Raw genomic sequence first — 24,134 nt, 5'->3', positions numbered from 1 at the left:
CTTTCTAGAATATCCCTCTGATCTTCACCTGGCGACGTGTTCAAATCCCACTTCTGACAATTTGTTTTCCTCCTTACCATAGCATTCTCTATTATAACAATTGCCATAACCATGAGGACCCACATAATTTTTGGGTGGGGGGAATAATTATAATAATAGCAGTTTTTTTTGAGGAGATTCAAAGCACGTACAGAAACCATTATTCATTTAATATCAGTAAATATCATTAAAACGTGGCCACACCAGCCTGTCATTGCCCGATCCTGTTAGATCTTGGAAGCTAATCAGGTCTGGGCCTGGTTAGTAGTTGGATGGGAGACCACTGAGAATTCCAGGTGCCACAGTGGGGTGGCAGTCGCATCTGTCAGTGTGTCCTTGGGCAAGGCACTTCACCTACATTGCCGAGTATGAACGTAGTGAGTGAGTTTTGGTGGTGGTCGGAGGGTCCGATGGCGCACTATGGCAGCCTCGCTTCCGTCAGTCTGCCCCAGGGCAGCTGTGGCTACAACAGTAGTTTGCCACCACTAAGTGTGGAGTGAAAGAATAATGCCTTAATTCTGTAAAGCGTCTTTGAGTGTCTATGATAAAGCGCTATATACAATTGATGCATTATTATTATAAAATTAATGCCACCACTGACCTCTGTCTTCAACACTTGGACTACTAGGAAACAATTACTTTTCTAAGATTGGACAGTTACTGGTCACTGGTTCAAGCCCAACCTTGGTCATCACTGTGGGATGTTGAGCAAGTGCTTTAACCCTAACTGCTCATGTTATGGACATCCCCTTTGATAAAGGTGTCTGCTAATTGTAATGTCCTCTTATTTATAATATTCTGGCTCTTATATGCCATTAAGCTCACCGACTGTAGCTTCTCCAGCATTATCAATGATCACATCATATTTTGATAACAAATTTTTTTTAACTCATTATGATTAGTACCCAACCCCTCAAATCTGTAGTTAACAAGTGTTGAGCAGTATAAGCAGCACCATAAATTGTTACAATGAATAACAATATTCTACACACCTAATCAGTAGTTAGTGCATAGCTCTGTACAGTTAAGCTAACATGTTGTAATCAGTTTCAAGCAGAAAAAGCACCATTCTAATTGTCACAGTCATCCACAACAATCAATATTCTTATTAAGAGTACAGGTCAGGATATTGTTATTCTCAATTTCACTTTGACAGTTTCAGTGATGCTTATTCATAAAACTGACTACTACACAAAACACTGCAATTTACTGTATGTTTTATAAATCCCACATTGGTCCTATCATACAACCAAATGTGCACTCAGATTTTGCACCTGTTTTCATGCAAGACAAATGAGGGCCAGTGTTTTTTACAAATACAATTTTTTCACACAGATTTTGTTACGCTCACAAAACCCTAATTTGAATGAACTATCTTATTTGGGTACTAGGCCCAATAAATCCCTGCAATTTAAAGAATCAATAGATGTAGAAACGTATGTATGCCACCTCAGAACTCAACGGAAGCACTGCACATTTCCATGCTCACTCCAGCTCTGATACAGCCGGATTTTGCCAATGATTTTGACGTACACCCATTTTTTGGCTTGCGTACCTTTTGTACATGAGACCCCAGGATGCCACACATGATCTACAGACTAAGGCAAAAATAAGAAACGATAGACATGATATAGCTGGTGTTTTGTCCAATAAAGCTAGCTAACGATTATATCTTCTCCAGACAGTCAGAGAATAACTATATCACTTATTGTAGCATCAACATGCTAGTTAGAAAGGAGACTGACCACATTCAGGTGTATTTCCACACTGGTTTTTTATTATATCTGATGTACACATAACCCTTCAATAGTAGAATGTCCCAAAGTGGCAAGGTAGTCTAACAGCATTACAATCAATACATCACACAACCAGTACTGAAATCAGAATGTATGTCAACTTGGCAGTTTATTGATCCATTCATCAATTTTCTGACCTGCTTAAACTGATCAAACCTTTGAAATGATCTTTGTTGATCTCCAAGAATATCCTATAAAAAAATTGTGCAGAAACCTTAGACCAAGTGGATGAGTTAAATGACTAATAATTTTGTTTGTAAAGTTAGAAATGAAACTTTATTTGAGTAGGTGACTATCTCAGTATATGAACTCAATACCCAGGAAAAAAATTTTCAGATATAATGCATACAATTTCTAAAAAAAAAAAAATCATGTCATCCATAAAATTATTTTGCTAACCTAAATCTTAGAAAAACTGCATCTCAAACCTTGTGAATCAAAAACAAACCTGAATTCCAAGGGAAAAATACATTTTGAAACACCACTTACAGAACATCATTTAGATCAATATCAAAACAAAGACCTCAACCTTTCAGATGACACTTTAATGACATCCACTCAGGGCCGGAGAAATGTCCATTTTCTTTATTTTTTTATTTCTTCCGAATAAAGCGTGTTTTGTAATTTGCATCCAAAAAGTTAACTTCAATGCATAACCAAGACCATTGTTGATCATCTTTTCAGGTCATTGCCTAACAGCTGAAATTTGCAACGGGAAACAGCAAAAGAGTATGTGCCGTTAATTTTATGGTCCAGTGATGGAATTGGAATGGGCAAAAAAAAAAAAGAGTTTCCAGCTGAGACGAAGATCGTGACGTCACCCTTGATTCAGCTTGGTCTACTGAACGCCCGCTCTATAGTGAATATATCTTTCTCCCTGAATGAACTTTTTACCAGGAAAAATTTGGATTTAATGTTTTTTACTGAGACATGGCAGAGAGAAGGTGAGTTTATTCATCTAAATAAACTCTGTTCTGACGGCTGCTCGGTCTTTGGGAGGCCCCGCCTCTCTCGTCACGGGGGTGGTCTTGCTGTGGTATACAGGGACAGTTTCACCTGTAAAGTGATGAACATTCAGTCTTCCCTTCCTTTGAATCACACATGTTTAAGGTTGGTTCCCCTAGCCCACTTGTTGGTTTGCTGTCCCTCTGGACCTGCTGCTGTCTTTTCAAAGGATTTTAGTGACTTTTAATCCTCAATGGTAAAGTTGGAAATTTTTTTAATCCTTAGAAATTTTAATATTCATGTTGACAGCACGTCCTGCCCAGCAGTGGAACCTTAACAGTGACTGAAACTTTTAATTTTGAGCAACATGTCTCTGGCCCTACCCATCAAAAGAGTCACACTTTAGACCTTGTTTTTTCACTTGGCCTTAATGTTGCCAACCTTTGTGTAGAGGATGTCCACATGAGCGACCATTGCTGTGTTTTATTTGATTTAATCTCCGGTCCTGAACCTGTGTCTTCTGAGTTTAGGTCACAGAGGCCCATCATCACTGAGAACACTGCAGTTGATTTCTCCACTATGTTTGATTTGAAAATGTTCTTGGAATGTCATGATGTGGACAGCCTCATCCATGGCTTTAATGGCCACTGTGAGCTTATTTTGGATCAGGTTGCACCTGTCAAATCTAATCTGGTGACTCATAAAGCAGCGTGTCCCTGGATTAATTATGTTATCCGTGATATGACGAGACTATGTCGGAAAACTGAGCGTCTATGGAAGTCTATCAAACTTGAGGTCCATAGGTTGCACCTTCGGGAACTTATTTTTTATCATTTCATTTAAAGAAGACATGCCAGATCTGACTACTTCCGTAAACTGATCACCTCGAATAAGAAAAAACGTCAAGTACTGTTTGATACCATCAACTATTGTTTGTTTGTCCTCTCACACCAGTGTTTTGTAAAGCTGTCAGCAATGATTTTCGAAAGTTTTTTAACGATAAAATCCAGGATATTAAAAATCAACTCTCAATGCTCTCGCCTTGCACACCTGGTGCTGTTGAGCTTGTTCCCCATGAGTGGTCCTCTTTTAGCCCTATAACACAGGCCGATGTTTCAGCTCTGGTAACCAAAATGAAGCCTTCTTTTTGTGCGTCCGATGTTCTGCCCTGTAGACTTTTTCTAGAATTATTTGATGTCATTGGCCCCTGGGTTACCAATTTGATCAACTTTTCACTTTCAACTAGTGTTTTTCCCAGTTCTTTTAAACATGCAATTGTGGAACTTCTCAAAAAACTGAAAATGGACCCAAACCAGGGATTAAAGTGAAAAAAAATGATTTGACTGAAAAGAAATTGGCAAGCCCAACCCACATGGTATGCATTATATAGTGATTTAACAGTAGCCCACTACATCCAAAGTGCTTTTCCGACTCAAGCGGCTGCCACATAGGCACCTGCACACACCTATAAAACAGAATGACAATCATCAACAACCATCATAGTTTTATCGTACTAATTTAAATTGGTCTCAAAAAGGCCCTTAAGAATATGGTCAAACCATTTAGGTTTCAATAATTTCAAGAAAAGTTTTACCTAGCTTATTTAAGAAATAATTGTCCACATAAGATTCCAGTGCACATTTTATTTAAACCTCACAAAAACAGACTACAGTAAACATTTTATTTTGGACCCCAAACAGCTGCAAACATGGCAAAACTTCAGAAGTCACTTTTTCTTTTTAGCCACAAAGCCAAATGTCTCAAGCATGGCTACACCTGACCCTCGTTTTTTTTGGCTTGACTTTCTATTGGAAGTAGAGGCAGTGGAAGGCCCAGGGGCCCTGGAGGAGGCAGCAGGGGCATCAGGGGCCCTGGAGGAGGCAGCAAGCAAAACTCCTCCACATATCCTTGGAATGGACTACACAGAGCCTTTGCTACATTGGAAACCATGTGGACAGTGGCCCCACTAATGTCCAGCAGTGATGGGTTCTGCAACCTAATTTGTGTCTCCACGCCTGATTTTTTCCCTCTCATTACATTGCAGTTGTCCATCAAAAGGGACACAGTTTGGTCCCAATCCAGACCATTGGACTGCATGATATCCGTCAGTGTGTGTGTGAGCGTATTTGCATCAGCAATATTGACCTTACTTGAGGCAAAATGCTGGGTCAGTACTTTCTGCCTATCGTCATCAAAGTACCTCACAAGCACGTTTACAACCCGGTCCATGTTAGTGGTGGTGGATTCGTCAACAGTGAGGGAAAACATATGACCCTGTAGCTTGGATGACAACTCAGATTTGAACTGGGCACCAATGCCATGTGTAGACAGGTACGAAGCGTGTGTATTTGACATCGACAATCTAGAAAGAGCACTTCGATCCTCGGCCATGGCAGTAACTAGTTTTACTAGGGGCTGTGCTAGAGTAAACAAAAGATCGTGTTCAGCTATGAAAGCACATATGCGCACTTTTTGGTTGCACACACGATCAGCCATGGAAATGGGGGCCTCGGCTGTTACTGTAACGGCACCAGGCAGAGAGGAGGTATGTTTCAGCGCTCGAACAGCAGCCTTGTGTTTAGCATCTGCAGAATGGCGTGCTAACACTTTCTTGCCATTGCCGCCATACGGGATTTTTTTATGACAAATAACGCACATACACACACCTGACAATGTCATCTTTTTGCACCATGTGCGAAACAGCTTTCCATCATCCCCCGCTTCGTCTAACCAAGCCCATCTCCATTTGTTTTTTATCTTCCCGTCAATTTGACCAGTGTCAGTACCCTCTTCAGCAAACAACGACTCCATGCTGTCATTAGGCTCAGTCAAGTTACCTGGGAAGGTTTTACGAACTAAGCATGCTGAATCCAAACAACAAAGAGAAACGCGCCCCGCAATAATCTACCGTAAACCATAAGGTAGAATAGCGAAATGTCTACCGCTACACTGAAGATTATACATTCAACTGGTTATACTGCCGCTAGCCTAGGCTAGCTTACTGCAGAACGACAAAATGCCAACATGAAAAGCAGAACATTTTTTAACTTACCTTATAAACTGATCTTTATCCATGGCCCAACCATATCCATACATACTTGCCAACCCTCCCGATTTTCCCGGGTCACTCCCGAATTTCAGTGTACCTCCCGAAAATCTCCCGGGGCCACCATTCTCCCGATTTTCGCCCTGACATTGTCCGGGCGGACCGTCCATCACTGAGCGTCGTTTCCGGCCGGACAATAATAACGATTACACCGCATAAGAAGAGGAAGAAGAGTCTTCTTCCTCTTCTTATGCGGTGTAATCGTAGTAATAATATTGTTGTAATAATAATAATAATTTTTCCGTCTCATAATTTTAATTTGACGGAATTCCGTCACCCTGACGGAAAACTTTAATCCCTGCCCAAACAGACTTAAAAAATTTAAGGCCCACTTCAAAACTTCCATTTTTGTCCAAAGTGTTGGAGAAGGTGGTCTTCGATCAGTTGGTACTTTTGGAGAAATACAACATTTTTGACACTTTTCAGTCCAGCTTTCATAAGCATCACTCCACGGAAACAGCCCAGCTTAAAGTGTCTAGTGATATTATGATGTCTGCGGACTCTGGAAAATGTACTGTCCTGGTTCTGTTAGATCTCTCGTCATCATTTGACAATGTCAGTCACCAAATCTTGTTGACTCTTTGCATGGTTCTCATCTTACTTATCAGGGAGGAGCTTTAGTGTCTCTGCAAATCAGATCCTGTCTGACTCTGCCTATTTGTTGTGCGGGGTTGCTCAGGGTTCTGTTTTGGGCCCAATTTATACTCCATGTCCTTCCAGTAAGAAAAATTATTCAGAGCTTTGATTATGTTTCCTATCATTTGTTTGCTGATGATATTCAGCTTTACTGCTCTTTTACGACCTCTGAGACCCAGAAATTAAACTTGCTGCTGAAATGTCTTGCGCAAGTTAAACAATGGCTTGGTGCAAATTCCCTGCAACTAAACTCAGGCAAAACACAGATGCTGGCGATTGCCCCCGATGACACCATCCAAGGGATTCGGCGCGGCTCTGGCAGTCTGCTGGGCGTAGGCCTTGGCTCCTCTGCTGGGGTCTCGGGCAGGGGGCTCTCTGGGGCCTCCCCTCGAGGGGTTGGGTACATGGGTGTGGGCGGGTGGGGGGGAGCGGGATGCTGGGAGGGGGGCCTTGGGGTTGGGGTCAGTGGCGGGATGCGCTGGGTGCTCGGCTGCTGGGGGCTTCCTCGGATGTGTGTGTGGGGGTGGTGGCTGCCATCTTTAATCTCTCGGCCAGGGATCTTGGGGGCTTCTGGGGGGCTGCTCGGCCGTGGGGTGGTGGCCTGGGGCCCCCTGGCCTTCACTCTTTCTGCTGGCCTGGCTGCATCTGTGGGCCCGGGGCAGTTCCTGGGTTTGCGGTAGAGGTTTTTGTACATATACTGGTCTACGATGCACTGGCATGCCTTGGGATGTGGGATAAAACTCATACTGGGCTTAACTTTAGACACGTTAATCCCAAATACCTGCTTTAAGTATTACCACTCACTCATTCCCCCTGTCCACAGCCACCAACTTTATAGCTAAGCTTCACACTTGTCACTATACTGGATTGATTACACAACATAAGCACAATATGTTCTACAACTTCACATCCCACCCTTACTGTAAAATAATCTATTCTTCCCCACCCTTTATATTTCCTACCTTGAGGGTGTACTCACACTGGCAACTGGGGCCGTTCCAAGCTCACAGCAGGAATCCCCCCCTCCCTGTCCCTTTTCTGACACGGTAGAATGGACGTGATCACCAGCTCAACGCGGTTCCCACAGAGAAACAGATCATCACATTAATTTATGACACACCTTTGGCGTTACGTCACCATTAAGCGACTCTTGGTTTGTTGTTGACAGTACATTCTGTTAATTTAATATTTTCTGTTGCGTAGGGTAACTATAAACCAAGATTTACCCAGACATGTGCTCTTTTCACGGACTGGGTTTCCCAGGGCCCCTGAACGCATCACGTTAATTTAAATGACTGTAACTCTGCTCATATTTGCTCTATCAGAGAAATTCCACCAGTTTATGAAAGATAATAAGTTGCTCTTTACAGCCAGTGTCAGTACATTGTGGTAATTTTACTCACACGTAACAGAAACATTAAAGATGCCGCTTTGTTTTGACGAAATCGACACAAGGAACAGAGAGAACCAAGTGAGTGAGAAAGAGAGATTAAAACAGACCAAATAACGGTGGATTTATTAAAAATGAAAGACTCTCTCTGACGATAAAAACCACCATGAATGGAGGTTCAAATAGATTTGAAAACAAAGGAGGAAACTGAGCCTATAAAGGTAAGATCAGTTTAATTTCTGGACCAATAAATGTCGTTCTGATTTTGTAGAGCTAGTCTTTGTGTACATTAATATGTGTAAATAGATGCTTTTAATGTGTGAGACAATTTAGGACAGAGTATTTCTGTGTTTGTTTAAACTTTGTGTGTGTGTGTGTGTGTCCATCTGAGCATATTTATCTCCATCACTTTCAGTTTTCCTTTTGATGAACATGACATTATCTAACTCTTCTTTTATTTCTTCTTCTTTAAGTCCAAGCAGAGTGGACACGCCCCTCCCTGGACATTAAAACCATGAGCTGACCCTAGTTTCCATCATCTGATCTAGACCCATCACTTCTACAGACAACAGACAGAATAAAGCTCAGAGTCAACATGGGATGCACTTATTTATTGAAATGTATATTAAATGATTATTTAATTTTCTGTAATTTTATTTTTTAGGAGATGTTTTTAATTGTTTCAATAATTTAGAGACTTAAGGAACAGATTGTTATAATGCATAATAAAGGTGATTTACTTGAGTCAGCACTAATTTCAGATTGTTTTTAAGTCTGTTTAAGTTTGTATAAAAATATTTTAACAGGACAACAATGATGTGCAGAGCTGCAGTAATGTTGACTTCATACAATATTAACAACAACCACTGCACACATCACCAGAGAAGCTTCCAGTGAATAATTTACAAATAAAAAAAAGTTCACTGATGGTGACATTGAGATCTCAATGTCACCATCAGTGAACTTTTTTTTTTTTTTTTGTAAATTATTCACTGGAAGCTTAGATATTGTGTGACAAAGATATCAAAGTGTGTTGTTTTGAGAAGAGTCATATTTATGATTAAAAGTTATGATTGCATTATATTCTAAAGTTTAGAATTATCTGGCTCGTCTTCCTTTCTTTCTGTTCACAGCATAACCTTATATTTAGTTCTACAAAATGTGTTTAGAGCTAATTTTACTGATTATTGTTACACATCATCCTGCATGTGCATTATATACAGTATAAATGTGTAGATTTAACCAACTGTTGGAGAAACCATTTTATTAAATACGAAGCAAACGACATGCAAACAGAAAAACAAAGGTAGAAATTGTGTATTTAAATTATGAAATTAGTGAGTTGTTAAAGTGCTGAGGTGCAGCGGAGGGTCTTCTTCTCCAGAGACGTGATGATGAGGGGTCCGAGTAAAAGCCCAAATTCCATGGTAATTTTGAGGGTATAAACATGCATATAAACACATTACTGGTATATTAACCCATATGAACCAAAAAATATAGAAATGGGACATTTTACGGCTGCAAATGTGTAACATATTACTGGTATTTTGAGAACAGAACACGTAGATTTCTGAGCAATTCATTATTGTTGTGCAGGACTAACAGGAACTCCACATACTGATAATTGGTATTGCCACATGTGCACTAACACGACACGACCTAAGAAGAGAACTAAAATAAGATTAACAATAAATAAATTGTTGCAACATTTTGCAGTCTTGTTCCAGGATCTGCTGTCATAATATTCCCATCCTTGTACTTCCAATGTTTAAATGTTTTGTTTTTAAGGTTCATGTTACATTTTGCAAAAGGTTGCACTTTATTTCTGGCTTATTGATTTTTGGTTGGAAAATTATTACCCTTTCTTTCAGACATTTCATTTATTTGGGCTTGTATTTGTGATGTTCTGTTTTGGGTTACATTTAGATGAATAAATTATTACACTACACTTTGCTCCCCAAGACACTGTTTGTTTTCATTCTACAGAGTTTGTGAGTATGTGTCCCAGAACACTGAAACACCACATATATATTTATATTATTTATACATTAGCAGCAATACAATGTCCAATTTCCACATTTTTCTGGGTTATATAATAGCCAACCACATGTGTCCTGTACACAAATTACCAGTAATATGTTACACATTTGCAGCAGTAAAATGTCCCATTTTCATATTTTCTGGTTTATATGGGTTAATATACCAGTAATATGTGTTTATATGTATATTTATACCCTCGGAAATACCCGGACCTGATGATGAGCTGCTACACTCCGTTACTGTCCCGCTGTCGGCTGAACAAAGAAGTCCTGACGGTCATGTTGTCCTCTTCCTCCATGAGTTCTCTGTAGTGTTGTTCATATATATATCAGGTAACGCCAACTCTAAACTTTTCATCGGCTAACGAGCACTTCTGACACCGCCATCATTGCGGAATGCGTATGTTTATGTGCCGTAAAGCGTCGCGCGGTACCAACGTCATCACATTTTGCGCGCGAGTCGAGTTGTGCGTGCGCATGCGCGGCCAACCGTGCCAGTCTGGCACGCTGTTTGGACCACCTCTTCTAGCAGGACCATCGGGCCGTTAACCCCCGTGGTGCAGTTCATACCTACGCAGGCCAGACAATGGCCCCCCATGGTTTCACACATGCACAGAGCTGGTTAGGAACGGCCCTGGTTGCCAGTGAGTACACCCTGAGTCTCTCCTCCCTGCTCGCTTTCCCCCCTCCACCTAGGTGTAACACTGCTCTCCCTTTTTATATCCTCCCTATAATAAAAGATTTCTTACCATTCCTTAGGGAGGGCTGGTGATGGTCACAATTAAGCAATAAAATAAATCAATTTATTTTATTGCAATAACAAAACATGCATTGCTGTCTCATAATGATTCCACTTCTTGTAGTGTTGACCTTAGACAGCATGTGCAGACAAGGTAAAAAAAAAAAGAAAAAAAAAAAAGAACACTGCCTTGCAGTAGCGCTACAATTCGGCCTTTTGTTCGCATCATATCCCATCACAGCAGTAGAAGCTGATTGCCATCAACACACTTATTCAAAGCACTCACCTTCAAACTGTAGCTACATGGATATCCTTGTAAATTCCAGGAGCTTGATGTGGGGATCTAAATCAGATAACATAATCAGTGGAAACAACGCAACAGAGGACAGGGTTCATATGACAGAGTGGATCAGAATACGCTTCGGTCTGTTTTTTGTCACAGTCCCCCCTCATTGAACAGACTGCTGTGAGAGGGGCTTCAATCGGCCTTTTATTACATCAGTTCCACAGAGGGAGAAACATAACTACATGAAACACATGCACTCACCTGGCTAAGACCATTAGTGGCCCACCCCACAGATGGGGTTATAGGCAAATAGATGGTGATCAGAGCTATGGTTTTGGCCCCCACGATGGCACCACTTTCAGTTCCTGAAATAAAGTGATACAAATGACATGCTTAACTTCCATACACAGATCAGTTCATACCCAATATCCATATTAATAAGGGGAAAAATATCATTGACACACAGACATTGATTTTCACAGGTTTTTCACCAATGTGCACAGATGCGAGTGAAATGTTTTTTTTTTTTTTTTTTCCCGTAGTCTTCATTTGGAAGATTTTTCTGTTTTAAATGACCATTAATTTAGCATATAAATTGTAACACAAAAATCACTATAACACTACTGAAGGTCTTCATTAGGTCCCCCTTTATATACTACCACAGAGATATTGAGAAAAATGTTTTACCTTTTTAAAGAACTTATTAAAATAATAAATAACCAATAATACTGTACATTATTATTTAAAAACAAAACAGAAATACAGAAAAATAAAAAACCAGACAAGCAGCGGTTTTCTGTGGCGTAATGAGTCTATTGGTGCTCCTCGGTTCTTGTGATCAACTTTTGTGTGTGTTAATGGCTGCAGTTCGTAGCTCATAATCAGGGTATGATATTACGAAAATATTATGGGGTAATTTTGTGCCCTGTAGTCTAAAAAAATGGGGGCATTTTTAAAATAAATGGGGGCCATGGGAAAAAAATTAATTACAGCTTGGATACTTGTATAGATTAGATGAACAGTAGCTTCTGCCAACGCAAATAAATGAAAAGCACATCTTGTCTTTTTCAGAGAGAAGTTTGCAAGTACTGCGGCAGCTTTACAGAAAGAAGAAGACAGATGTAGGGAAACCATAGGTTTATTTATTTATTTATTTTCATTATATTATAATTATTCTTATTCAGCTCTTAACCTGTAAATATTACACAAAATAAACTTTAAAAACAGCAATGCAAACGAAGTACATTACAATTTTTCTAAAAAAAATACATAGAAAAATAAAACTATTTTTGTAAACAGGTTCCTTACAAACACATGAAATTCAATACATAATAACTAGAATCTGCTTCACAATTAGTATTTACACATTTAAAAAGCCTACAATAGTTGCAGACTCAAAGAGCTCATAGGCTGCTAATTTATGGCATATATTTACATCTATTAGTGTTATTGTATGCAAGTAATTTATTTCCTCTCATTTAAAATCTGGGCAGGCCAGATGGACGAGCAGTCGGTCGTGGGTATGGGTGATCTGCACCCATTCCTGCCAAATGTCCCTGCCTAGGAGGGGCATGTGGAGCCTGGCGCAAACTGCTGCCTCGCTTGGCCAACCTGCATGCTACGCTCCAAGGCCTGCAAAGCCACTGGGACAAAGATCCGGCCCGGCACAACCGGAAGAGAACGCAATGTGCTTGGGGTATTTGGAACCCGTTGACTAAGTTTCACACCGCGTCGGGGAGATATTTGCTCCACACACAGACACACAAACATTCCTTGCTTTTATAGATAGATATTATTCATGAATAATAGCTGTGAATAGGAAACAACCGATATGCTATCGTTATCCGCAATCGCGAGAAGATAGAAGGAACAGATCACCTGATGACGCCAGTACATATAGACTCTCCGGGTCATCCAGGGGTCACAGGTGACTGTTGATATAATTACTCGACCAGCGCGACATGGAACATCCAGTGCTGGCGGTCAGTAAGGATGAAATAGAACTATATTTGTATGCATTTATTGGGTGACGTCACTGGTGTTTTATGAAATTGGATGTGATCCTTCCTTTGTATGTATATAATTTGTAAATATTGTTTGTACATTGTACATCTGTTAAAAAAAAAAGTCTGTGCGGAAAAAACAAACAAAAAAAGTGTTCCTTCCTTCGGCTCCTATAGCTGGTGTCAACGCCTGCACAGTGGATCTCCTATTGCTTTCCCGTCTCTGCCTCGTTTGTAGCTAAAATAGTTTCAAATGGGAGTTTTGGAGTTTGGTTATTTGAGCAAAATTAGTGATGCCACTGACGACGACACAGCAGACCCGCCGCTCGGGCCTGGTGCTTCTGCCATGTGTTGTCTCATGTTTGTGACTGTAAGCCGTGAATGCATCCAGGTGAGACAGAACTTTAGCTTGTAGTTTGTTTTGAAGCGAGTTTCTGTCGAAGCAGAGCTGTCTTCAGTTCCTTCATGCCGGCAGAAACACACGAACAGCCAATCATATCTCCAGACGTCACCAGTAACAGGCAAACAGCCAATCATTCAGCAGCTGTGTAGTTCAATTGCAGTGATTGCCATGTTAGTATGTTTTCAAGTGAATAGCGTGCAGTGAGCTTAGACTGTGCGGTGAGAAGCCGGGAGGAGAGTAGATGCAGCCGCTATGTAGCCGAAACTGGCACCGGGAGTACCGTTGTGTAGAATTTCTTGTATAGTAGGAACCGTTACAATTTGGCACCGTGGGTATTAGGGCTGTAGTCAACCAAGGAAATGGTTGGTCGATCAAGACTATGGCACACGTAGCGATTAGTCGACCAAAAAAAAGGCAGAATGAATGAGTAGGAAATAGAGACAAATATTTTGTTTTGGCTTTTTGTGGTGCCAATTTGCTTTTAAACACAGACCATCTATGATATGGACCTTATTCAAGCTTTGACCAGAACCTGACAAAGCAAAAGTGAAACCTACAGGTCAGACAAACATTAGGGATTTATATCCGTGCCCGACCTGAAACCGAGAATTAAAACCTATTTTTTCCTCATACAAATGACATATTTATATTTGTTTTAGTGGTAAGCCGGCTTTTAGTAATAAACTGCTGATGTCAACATCAAATCAGCACACGGGAAAACCAGCACGTCAAACACAGGTGAGCAGTGCACTCCGCTCCGCCAGAGACAGCAGTGGATTTATTTACATAATCCACGTATCAAATATAAGGATAATCCATGTTCTTGTGCAGAAAAAGAACTGATTTAACAGTGGATGCTTGTGTGTTTTGTTCCCTCTCTGCTCTGAGGACTGCACAGTGACAGCTGAAGCGCAACACTTTATTTTTTGCAGAGCAGCACGCACTTGCACAGAGCTGTTGCTGGACATAGAAGCATGTTTAGGCATTAAATACATTATATTGATATTTAATCCTTATCACCTATATAAGTGCATTGCATTTTTTGTTTTAATACGCTATTTAAACTGATATCGTTGCTGGTCGACCAATGAAAATCTTGGTCGACCACTACGGCATCGACCAATAGTCGACTAAACGACCAAAGCTGGCAGCCCTAGTGGGTATCGTGCAAATACAGTTCTAAGAACCCCAAAAACATAGTACTTGAGGTTTATTTTCCCAAACTCACCTGCTTTCCAAAGTTTTAGCCCTCTGAGAAGTCACTTTCTGAGCAATTCTACACAAACGAGCTGATAAGCGGCTTACTTATGTATAGTCATGAGTGGGTGTGTCTACAGACAAGACACTGATTTCCTTCTCCCCGCCAGAGAACGACCCGCCCTCCTTCCACCCACTCCGTAGCCGAGCGCATGCTGCTTTATAAACATGAGACAGAGTGTGGGGGCTGAGCGTTCGCCGGTACATACATAGACTGTAGAAAATACATACATAGCACTGCGGGAAGGACGCTGAAATGCCCACCTCTGTGGGCGTGTCTGTTTACGTGTCAATCACAGCAGAGCACTTCCTGGAGGCGTGGCTTCTCCAGCTCAGTGCCGCGTCCAATTCGTCATCCAAGTGGGAACGCTTCATCAAATTGGAGCGAGGTGTTTGTGCTCGCCCTGCAGTAAGAAAGGAGCAAATCATCCTCTAACTAACGATAGAGGGAATCAATTAAAAAACACTTTGAGCATGTGTATGAAGCCCAAATAAATTATTATTAAATTATTCCATCTTTCAGCAGCACAGTCAGTTAAAGGCTTGTACATTATGTAATGTACACAAATGGGGTCAAGTTAAACATTTTATTTTATATTGTGCATTGTTGTCGTCAGTGCTAAAAAAATATTTGTATGTTTTTTTAATCGATTAATTTATTCAAGAAACAGAAAACATTCATATCCAAAGTGGTCCAACAGAGTGGATGAGGACCTTTGTCACATTACCTAGGAAGAAAAGCTGTTGTGGGATCAGACAAACGCTTCGGTCGGTTTTTGTCACTGCGTGATGCATCGAGAACACACTGCCTTGCAGTAGCGCTACAATTCGGCCTTTTGTTCGCATCATGTCCCACCACAGCAGTAGAAGCTGATTGCCATCAACACACTTATTCAAAGCACTCACCTCCAAACTGTAGCTACATGGATATCCTTGTAAATTCCAGGAGCTTGATGTGGGGATCTAAATCAGATAACATAATCAGTGGAAACAACGCAACAGAGGACAGGGTTCATATGACAGAGTGGATCAGAATACGCTTCGGTCTGTTTTTTGTCACAGTCCCCCCTCTATGAACAGACTGCTGTGAGAGGGGCTTCAATCGGCCTTTTATTACATCAGTTCCACAGAGGGAGAAACATAACTACACGAAACACATGCACTCACCTGGCTAAGACCATTAGTGGCCCACCCCACAGATGGGGTTATAGGCAAATAGATGGTGATCAGAGCTATGGTTTTGGCCCCCACGATGGCACCACTTTCAGTTCCTGAAATAAAGTGATACAAATGACATGCTTAACTTCCATACACAGATCAGTTCATACCCAATATCCATATTAATAAGGGAAAAAATATTATTGACACACAGACATTGATTTTCACAGGTTTTTCACCAATGCGCACAAATGCGAGTGAAATTTTTTTTTTCCCCCCGTAGTCTTATTTTTCTGTTTTAAATGACCATTAATTTAGCATATAAATTGTAACACAACAATCACTATAACACTACTGAAGGTCTTCATTAGGTCCCCCTTTATATACTACCACAGAGATATTGAGAAAAATGTTTTACCTTTTTAAAGAACTTATTAAAATAATAAATAACCAATAATACTGTACATTATTATTTAAAAACAAAACAGAAATACAAAAAAATAAAAAACCAGACTAGCAGCGGTTTTCTGTGGCGTAATGAGTCTATTGGTGCTCCTCGGTTCTTGTGATCAACTTCTGTGTGTGTTAATGGCTGCAGTTCGTAGCTCATAATCAGGGTATGATATTAGGAAAATATTATGAGGGTGATTTTGTGCCCTGTAGTCTAAAAAAAATGGGGGCCATGAAAAAAAAATTAATTACAGCTTGGATACTTGTATAGATTAGATGAACAGTAGCTTCTGCCAACGCAAATAAATGAAAAGCACATCTTGTCTTTTTCAGAGAGAAATTTGCAAGTACTGCGGCAGCTTTACAGAAAGAAGAAGACAGATGTAGGGAAACCATAGGTTTATTTATTTATTTATTTTCATTATATTATAATTATTCTTATTCAGCTCTTAACCTGTAAATATTACACAAAATAAACTTTAAAAACAGCAATGCAAACGAAGTACATTACAATTTTTCTAAAAAAAAATACATAGAAAAATAAAACTATTTTTGTAAACAGGTTCCTTACAAACACATGAAATGCAATACATAATAACTAGAATCTGCTTCACAATTAGTATTTACACATTTAAAAAGCCTACAATAGTTGCAGACTCAAAGAGCTCATAGGCTGCTAATTTATGGCATATATTTACATCTATTAGTGTTATTGTATGCAAGTAATTTATTTCCTCTAATTTAAAATCAAATAATTTTCTTAAAAAAGCACATGAAAAGCAAAAGTAACTACCGTTACAATAAATGGTAAATGGACTTGATTTATATAGCGCTTTATCACCACACTGAAGCAGTCTCAAAGCGCTTTACATATCAGCTCATTCACCCAATCACTCTCACATTCACACACCAGTGGGACAGGACTGCCATGCAAGGTGCTTGTCGACCACTGGGATCAACTTAGGGTTCAGTGTCTTGCCCAAGGACACTTCGACACATAGTCAGGTACTGGGATCGAACCCCCAACCTCTCGATCAGAAGACGACCCACTACCACCTGAGCCACGGTCGCCCATTAATGTTTTTACTCTTTAAAGGTCCGGTATTATGCTATTTTTCACCCATCTCCACTTGTTCTAAGAACCCCAACAACATAGTATTTAAGGTTTATTTTCCCAAACTCGTCTGTTTACTGGAGTTTTAGCCCTCTGAAAAGTCACTTTCATGACACTTCTAAAAACAGGCTGTTTAATGGCCTTCATGCAACGCACTTGGAGAAGGTAATCAGTGATCACTATAGGAATTTTCATTTGTTATCCACACACTCGTTATAGTTTTCAGCCAAAAAACTGCACATTACAGTAAAACACATGGCTATATCAGGGCTATTGTAATTGTGAATCTGACAAACACTGCTTCAGGGTGTGTGTACTGTATGTGTGTGCAGCAGCAGCAAAGTAAACTATCAGCTAAGTCAGCTGAGGTGTTAAGCTGCCAAATCACTTTCTTGTCATCTTCACCACTACTAACCACAGGAATAGTCCATTTAAGGTGATAATCTGTTTTGTCCAACCACTGGTCGCATTGGGTCACAAACACGTCAGATCATGTCAAAAGCAATACGGGGCGATATATCGGCTACTAAAAATGAAACGCTCACAGTAATCCAAAGCTCTCACGCTGCGCTTCGGATTATCTATACACGGAACGTAAATATATTGTGTGTGACATTATGATCATACCCCCTGTAATATCTAGGACTCTACTTAGAGAGACATTTCACTGGTAAATATACACAGGTGCTGGTCATGTAATTAGTATATCATGAAAAAGTTGACTTATTTCAGTAATTCCATTCAAAAAGTCAAACTTTTATAATGTATACATTCATTTCACACAGACTGACATATTTCAAGTGTTTATTTCTTTTAAAGTTAATGATTATAACCGACAACTAATGAAAACCCCAAATTGAGTGTCTCAGAAAATTAGAATATTGTGGAGAGGTTCAATATTGAAGACAGCTAATTAACTCAAAACACCTGCAAAGGCCTTTAAATGGTCTCTCAGTCTAGTTCTGTAGGCAACACAATCACGCGGAAGACTGCTGACCTGACAGTTGTCCATTGACACCTTGCACAAGGAGGGCAAGACACAAAAGGTTATCGCTAAAGAGACTGGCTGTTCACAGAGCTCTGTGTCCAAGCACATTAATAGAGAGGCGATGGGAAGGAAAAGATGTGGTGGAAAAAAGTGTACCAGCAATAGGGATAACCATGCCCTGGAGAGGATTGTGAAACAAAATCATTCAAAAATGTGGGGGAGATTCACAAAGAGCGGACTGCAGCTGAAGTCAGTACTTCAAGAACCACCATAAACAGACGTATGCAAGACATGGGTTTCAGCTGTCGCATTCCTTGTGTTAAACCACTCTTGAACAAGAGACAGCGTCAGAAGCGTCTCGCCTGGGCTAAAGACAAAAAGGTCTGGACTGCTGCTGAGTTGGGGTGGGAACCTCTGGGTACCTCACGATATGCAATTAGTGCTTTCTGTAAACAAAAAATAGGGTCTTTCTTACCAGTGACACGTTATAGTGCAGTAATCCAGTAAATAAAATATTGGTTCCTTCAACAAACAGTGACAAATTTCTGTGAAGACGTACCTGCACATTTCAGTGAAAAAGCAGAAAAGGCAATTATTTTACTGTAGGCTACTTAAGTGTTCAAGTTAATGATTACTATACGATTATGGTCTAAAGCAACATCAAATGCAATTTTTTTCATCAAGGGACATGACACTTGTGTTGCCGGCTGGCTGGCTGGCTCCCCACACAGCGCATGAAGTGGGCCGGTCTGTCAATGACTCCCGGTGTCATGTACTGAGTGTGGATCGTACTGAGATTGTATATGCGCATGCAACGCTCTACTGGAAAATTTATTTTTGCTAAAAATAAATAAATAAATAATAATTTTTGTTTAGAAAGTGAACGGACACGTTTGTTTATTAGATTATGTTAGGGTTATAATCTCAGTACGGAGGTGAACTATTTGACCAACATGCTGTGGAGGCTGCCAGAGGAGCAGACATGACATTATCTTTAAAGGCTGGGATACACTGTGCGATTTTTTCAATCGTTATACTCAGCTCCAGCTCAAACTGTGTGACTCAGGTGCAGAGCCCGAATGTGCACAGCTCACGATTCATGTTCTCACACTGTACGGACCGACACTCTGACACGATCTGACTGCTCACCAGTGACGTGCCGTGACCACAAGGGCTGGGTAGGCACGTTGCAAATCGAGACCACCAATGACAATTTCATATGTTTCTGCTGTCAAGTGTTAATTCAATTCAAATCAATTTTATTTGTAAAGCAATTTCCAACAAAGTCATCTCAATGCGCTTATCAAAATATAAAATTCATAATAAGAAAGAAAAAACCCAATAAGATCCACATGAACAAGTGTTTAGCCATCTAACAAAATCAACATCATAAACACCATTAAAGAAACAAAGAATTATTTAATATAGCCTCCATACTCTCCAACAAGATATATCTCATGACAACAGCACATCTGTTGTTTGTGTTGGAAACACAGAAACACAGATAAAATGACAACTTAGAACAGCCTCAGTGAGGAGCATCCACAAAGCCAATCCTTCCTTTTGTACCATTCACTGTGAAAAGTATGAAACATGTTCAGACCTTACCTTTGCTGAAGCTCTGGTAACTCAGGTGTTGGTCTCCATCTTTCAAAAGCTGTCGTTTTTCCTCAAAACAAAGTCTCTATCATCTCTAGCGTCGTCATCCTGACTGTAGCGTTATCACGCCCACTAGCTAGAGAACGTAGCAGCAGCAGTCACGTGTCATCTATTCACTAATGTGCTGTGAACTTACGTATAGCATTTAGCATAGCGCAGTTACGTGCAAAGGCAGCTCTACGCTGCCTTTACGCATAAATTTATGTCACATTGGGAACCTGACTGCGCATGCGCAAACACATAAAATCACGCAATGAGAACGGAGGCAGAAGAGCGACGTGCCTTTGGGAGGGAAAAAAAAAAAAAAATGACTGTGCAGCTGTTCCAGGAAACAGCGCTGTTTAGTAATTTGGGCTATGAAACGCACAAAATGCGGACACTTTCAAACTTATAGCTACTGTAGGCTATTGGAAATAGAAAAATAAATAATTTATAATAAAAAAAATAAAAATAATAAAAATAAAAATAATAATCAAAATATCAATTCACCCTTGGGTAGGCACTGCCTACCTTGCCTACCCTGACTGCACGTCACTGCTGCTCACATTGTGCGTCCATACACGACACGTCGGGGTCTTGTTTCCGGAAATGCAACGTACAAATTAGAAGAAAAAAAAGAACTCTGAAGCTTCGCCATCAAAACAGACGAAGAAAAAAAAGGGGAGTGGAGAGACACTCGCAAATCTCAGCAAAAAGAGCTTTAAAAAAAGAAAAGACAGCGATGTGATGAGCCAGGAGCTGGCTGGACAGACGTGGGCAGTACAGTCCTTCATTTTCACAGCGGTCCTACGGTGTTCGCGCATGCGCAATGTGAGCGTTTACGGTAAGGCAGTCCGTGGCCCTGCTTCAACTGTGAGATACCCTCATGAGGAGCTCATGAGGAGCGACTGGATTTCAAACATGTTTGATTTCCTTATGACTATACGATTGCTGATTGGGAGCTGGTCATGAGGTGTTCATCGCTTCTCGTGACCCCAGCAAGACGCACGACGCATGATTTAGCTGAGACTCGCACCACGATCCCACAAAATAGAAGCACGAGTTGAAAATCGGCTCAAATTAAGCAAAAAATCGTATGCCCGCCTTAAAGAGATCTTTACAGCGCTGTCCCTCACCAACTCCCCACGGACCCGGTTCCCTCGCTGCTCCCTCTCCGCTCTACGGCGGGGTCGGGGTCTCCTCACCCCAGGAGTGACTGTTGACCGGAGCAGTCAACAATCCGCTCCATACACTTTTATACTTTGTTTACAAATTATCTAAGTTTGTATTGAAAAATAAAGTGCACGTTTTAAAACCGTTGATTTAATGTTTGTGTCCAACAAAACACATGGTTGGTACAGTAGTTAAGTAATAATCCAGAAAAAAATTACATTTTAAGATGCTTTAAAAACATATTTTTCTGTGACCAGAAAATAAACAAGGGCTTTTTAATGCCCATTAATGCCCATTTGTGCAGCACACAGCCACAACCCCCTAGCGGCACGGCTGCCAATCGCTTAGCGAGGCGTTTCCTCCATTTAGAAATAAAAGGGCCAACCTCCGAGCGTCACGTTGACGGCATGCCCCCGGCGTAGGTCCTGACGCTGAACCTTAAATTAGGCTTTAAGTACGAATAGCTGCGTACGGATGGCCATTAGAACAAGCGTAAACTTAAAAAATGAATGATTTTCGTTTTTTCAGAATTGTTGATAACCTGCCTATTACCACCTGCCCGCTTTGGAGCAGCGCTCTGGCCCAGCAGCTAGATGGGGTCAGCTTAGTTATAGTTTTAGCTCCGAGAGCTGGAGCTCTGCTGGTGGAAACTCCGAGTTAGCTCCAGCTACAGGCCAGTGGACAAAGCCCATCAGTGCGGTCACCGACTCTGCAGATGTTACGGGTCCCAAGAATGAAGGACCACAATAGCAAATAAAAGTACCTGTATAATGCAGGTGAAACAGAGAAGTCAGGACACGATCTGTGCTCACAGTTCTCCAGAATACTTCTCGTTTAATGACATACATCATCACAATCACATGACCACTACATATTTCCTTAGTCCAGTTTCCTGATTTTGCACACATTTTGCTAATTATATAATTTCTCATAACTCACATTTACATCATCTCTCATCACTCAAGATACAATTCAGTTTTAACCAATAAACAATACTGTTTATAAATAACCCATTCTGTACATACAGTGCATATACTTTGTTTCAGGATAACCTATTTATCATCATTTACTACATAAGTTCACAGTTCTCATGCATTTTGGCATGTAATAAACCTTTTGTCTCTCTCAAGGGGCTGGACTTAAGGATTAATGTTTGTGATATGTATTATTATTAATGTCAACAAAACAGAACTGTAAAACATAAGACATACTATGTAACTACTATACTGTAAACTAGGTGAAACGGGCGTCTATTCTGAGCCAAAATGGCGGCTGCTGCTGCACTTTGTCTGTCTGGTTTGAGCCAAAATGGCGGCTGCCGATTGAACTTTGCCTGTCTGGTTTGAGCCAAAATGGCGGCTGCCGATTGAACTTTTAGTCTTTAAAACTACACATAACTCGGCTAAACATGCTCTAAGCTTCGCTTAACACCTCCAGTGATAACAATGTTTACTTATACTCTACATTCTGTAGTGCTTGGAACATTTATTGACCTGTATAATGCAGGTGAAACAGAGAAGTCAGGACACGATCTATGCTCACAGCTCTCCAGAATACTTCTGAAGAGACGGGGGAAAGCGCCACCCCTTTACCTGTCCCTAGAGGAACTAGTTCCCGCACAGAAGTTCCACTCCTCATTACTTTTGATGGAATTATAGTAAAAGCACCCAAATGTTCACAATAAAAAAAACTAAAAATAAATACATTGAAAAAAATATACCAAAGCTATGGATATTTCAGCTCTTACACATAAATTGTGGCTGACCGATTTTTGGGAGTGCCACACAGACACACACTCTTGATTCGCAGCTCATTGCCATTGTAACATTTCAGTTCGGCAGGCGGACCCCCTAAAGAAATGACTGCCCTGTACAACGCTCTTAGTGTTACTAAATACAAAGAGGTAGAGTTAGTGCTTGAACCACCTTCCGATCGTGTAATAACGATGCGAGGAAGTCGAATCTGCGAATATTATTCTATTTGAATGCAACGGTAAATTAGAAGGTTAGCAACATCCCTAGACTTTTTTAATGTCCAAATGGGGTGAATTAATTGTATTTTCCTACATACATGGGGAGGAAATACGTTTCTTTTAGTTTAGCACGCAACAATACTTCCACTACATAACTTTATTAAAGGATACAATTTAGTGGAACTTTAAAGAACATTTTCACGTTACTGTTTATATTAAGCTGGTGGATTGTCATGATAGCTTACCTCTGTCCTCCACGTGGAATTACAGTAACTTATTTGAGAGCACGGGCCTTCGCTCACATCTCCATTCATCCACATCAGATCCTCCAAATACACCTCCACGTCCGGCAATGAGAACGGCTTAATTCAAATGAACTTTTTAAGGAAAGTTTTTTTTTCAAACTTAATTTCACATCCTTCCACCAACGACGCTGTGCTGTTGTACTTCTTCTTCATTGTTGATTAACGGCAGCTTGCAAGCCTTTAGTCGCATTACCGCCTCCTACTGACCACCGTTGTCATAGACAATCATAATAAAGGCTCAGTCCTAAATCCTTTCACGGACACTGTGCGTAAGCTGATGCTAGCTGCTCTATGTTGCCGTTATGCTTCGCCATGCAATTTTCCGCTAGATATTATGCAGAAAGCTGACGAGCTAATGCAAGTTAATAATAATGATCTTCAATCCAGCAATACAAAAAATAAAGTCTATTTTTAATTCTCAAAATTGAACAAAAGAGCATCAAGTCAGTTCATCAGTAAACCCTGAAACAAATAAGATAATTTCCTTACAGGTTTGTGGGCTTAATTTTTTTTTATTTCACAATGATCAAAACAAACTCAAGCATTTTATTTGAATTGTTGTTTATGTGTATAAATAATCATGATGGTAAAATATCTTTATGATTTACTTTTTCACTTGCCCATTCATGTGTAGTAGCCCCAATTTCCCAGTGAAAAGTTGGCCTGTGAAGGGGATATTTCTGGCTTAAAGCTGATT

The 24,134-nt window shown here is 40.4% G+C and overlaps 1 protein-coding gene, 1 long non-coding RNA gene and 1 pseudogene across 3 annotated transcripts; 1 reads left to right on the top strand and 2 right to left on the bottom strand.

The window, feature by feature from the left end:
• Positions 1-229: 229 nt before the first annotated feature.
• On the top strand, positions 230-347 carry LOC114455765 (uncharacterized; annotated as a pseudogene).
• Positions 348-2,158: 1,811 nt separating this feature from the next.
• On the bottom strand, positions 2,159-6,007 carry LOC114455661 (uncharacterized). Its single transcript, XM_028437039.1, has 2 exons — positions 4,688-6,007; positions 2,159-4,290 (listed from the first exon to the last, which is right to left on the bottom strand). The coding sequence occupies exons 1-2, from the start codon at positions 5,589-5,591 to the stop codon at positions 4,286-4,288; spliced, it is 909 nt and encodes a 302-aa protein (XP_028292840.1). The 5' UTR covers positions 5,592-6,007; the 3' UTR covers positions 2,159-4,285.
• Positions 6,008-10,862: 4,855 nt separating this feature from the next.
• LOC114455662 (uncharacterized) lies at positions 10,863-23,582 on the bottom strand. Of its 2 annotated transcripts, XR_003672753.1 has the most exons (6): positions 23,378-23,582; positions 15,807-15,910; positions 15,546-15,602; positions 14,904-15,043; positions 11,238-11,341; positions 10,863-11,033 (listed from the first exon to the last, which is right to left on the bottom strand). It is a non-coding gene; the product is annotated as an uncharacterized LOC114455662 (long non-coding RNA). The 2 variants fall into 2 exon arrangements; XR_003672754.1 differs by lacking the exon at positions 14,904-15,043.
• Positions 23,583-24,134: the final 552 nt, after the last annotated feature.

This window comes from Gouania willdenowi, chromosome 21 (assembly GCF_900634775.1).
Source record: "Gouania willdenowi chromosome 21, fGouWil2.1, whole genome shotgun sequence".
NCBI classification, from domain to species: Eukaryota; Metazoa; Chordata; class Actinopteri; order Blenniiformes; family Gobiesocidae; genus Gouania; species Gouania willdenowi.
This window is presented reverse-complemented; position numbering and strand designations above follow the sequence as displayed.

What these genes read in the sequence shown, in the direction of transcription:
- LOC114455661 (XM_028437039.1), bottom strand. Translation starts at nt 5,591, where the DNA reads ATGGAGTCGTTGTTTGCTGAAGAGGGTACTGACACTGGTCAAATTGAC.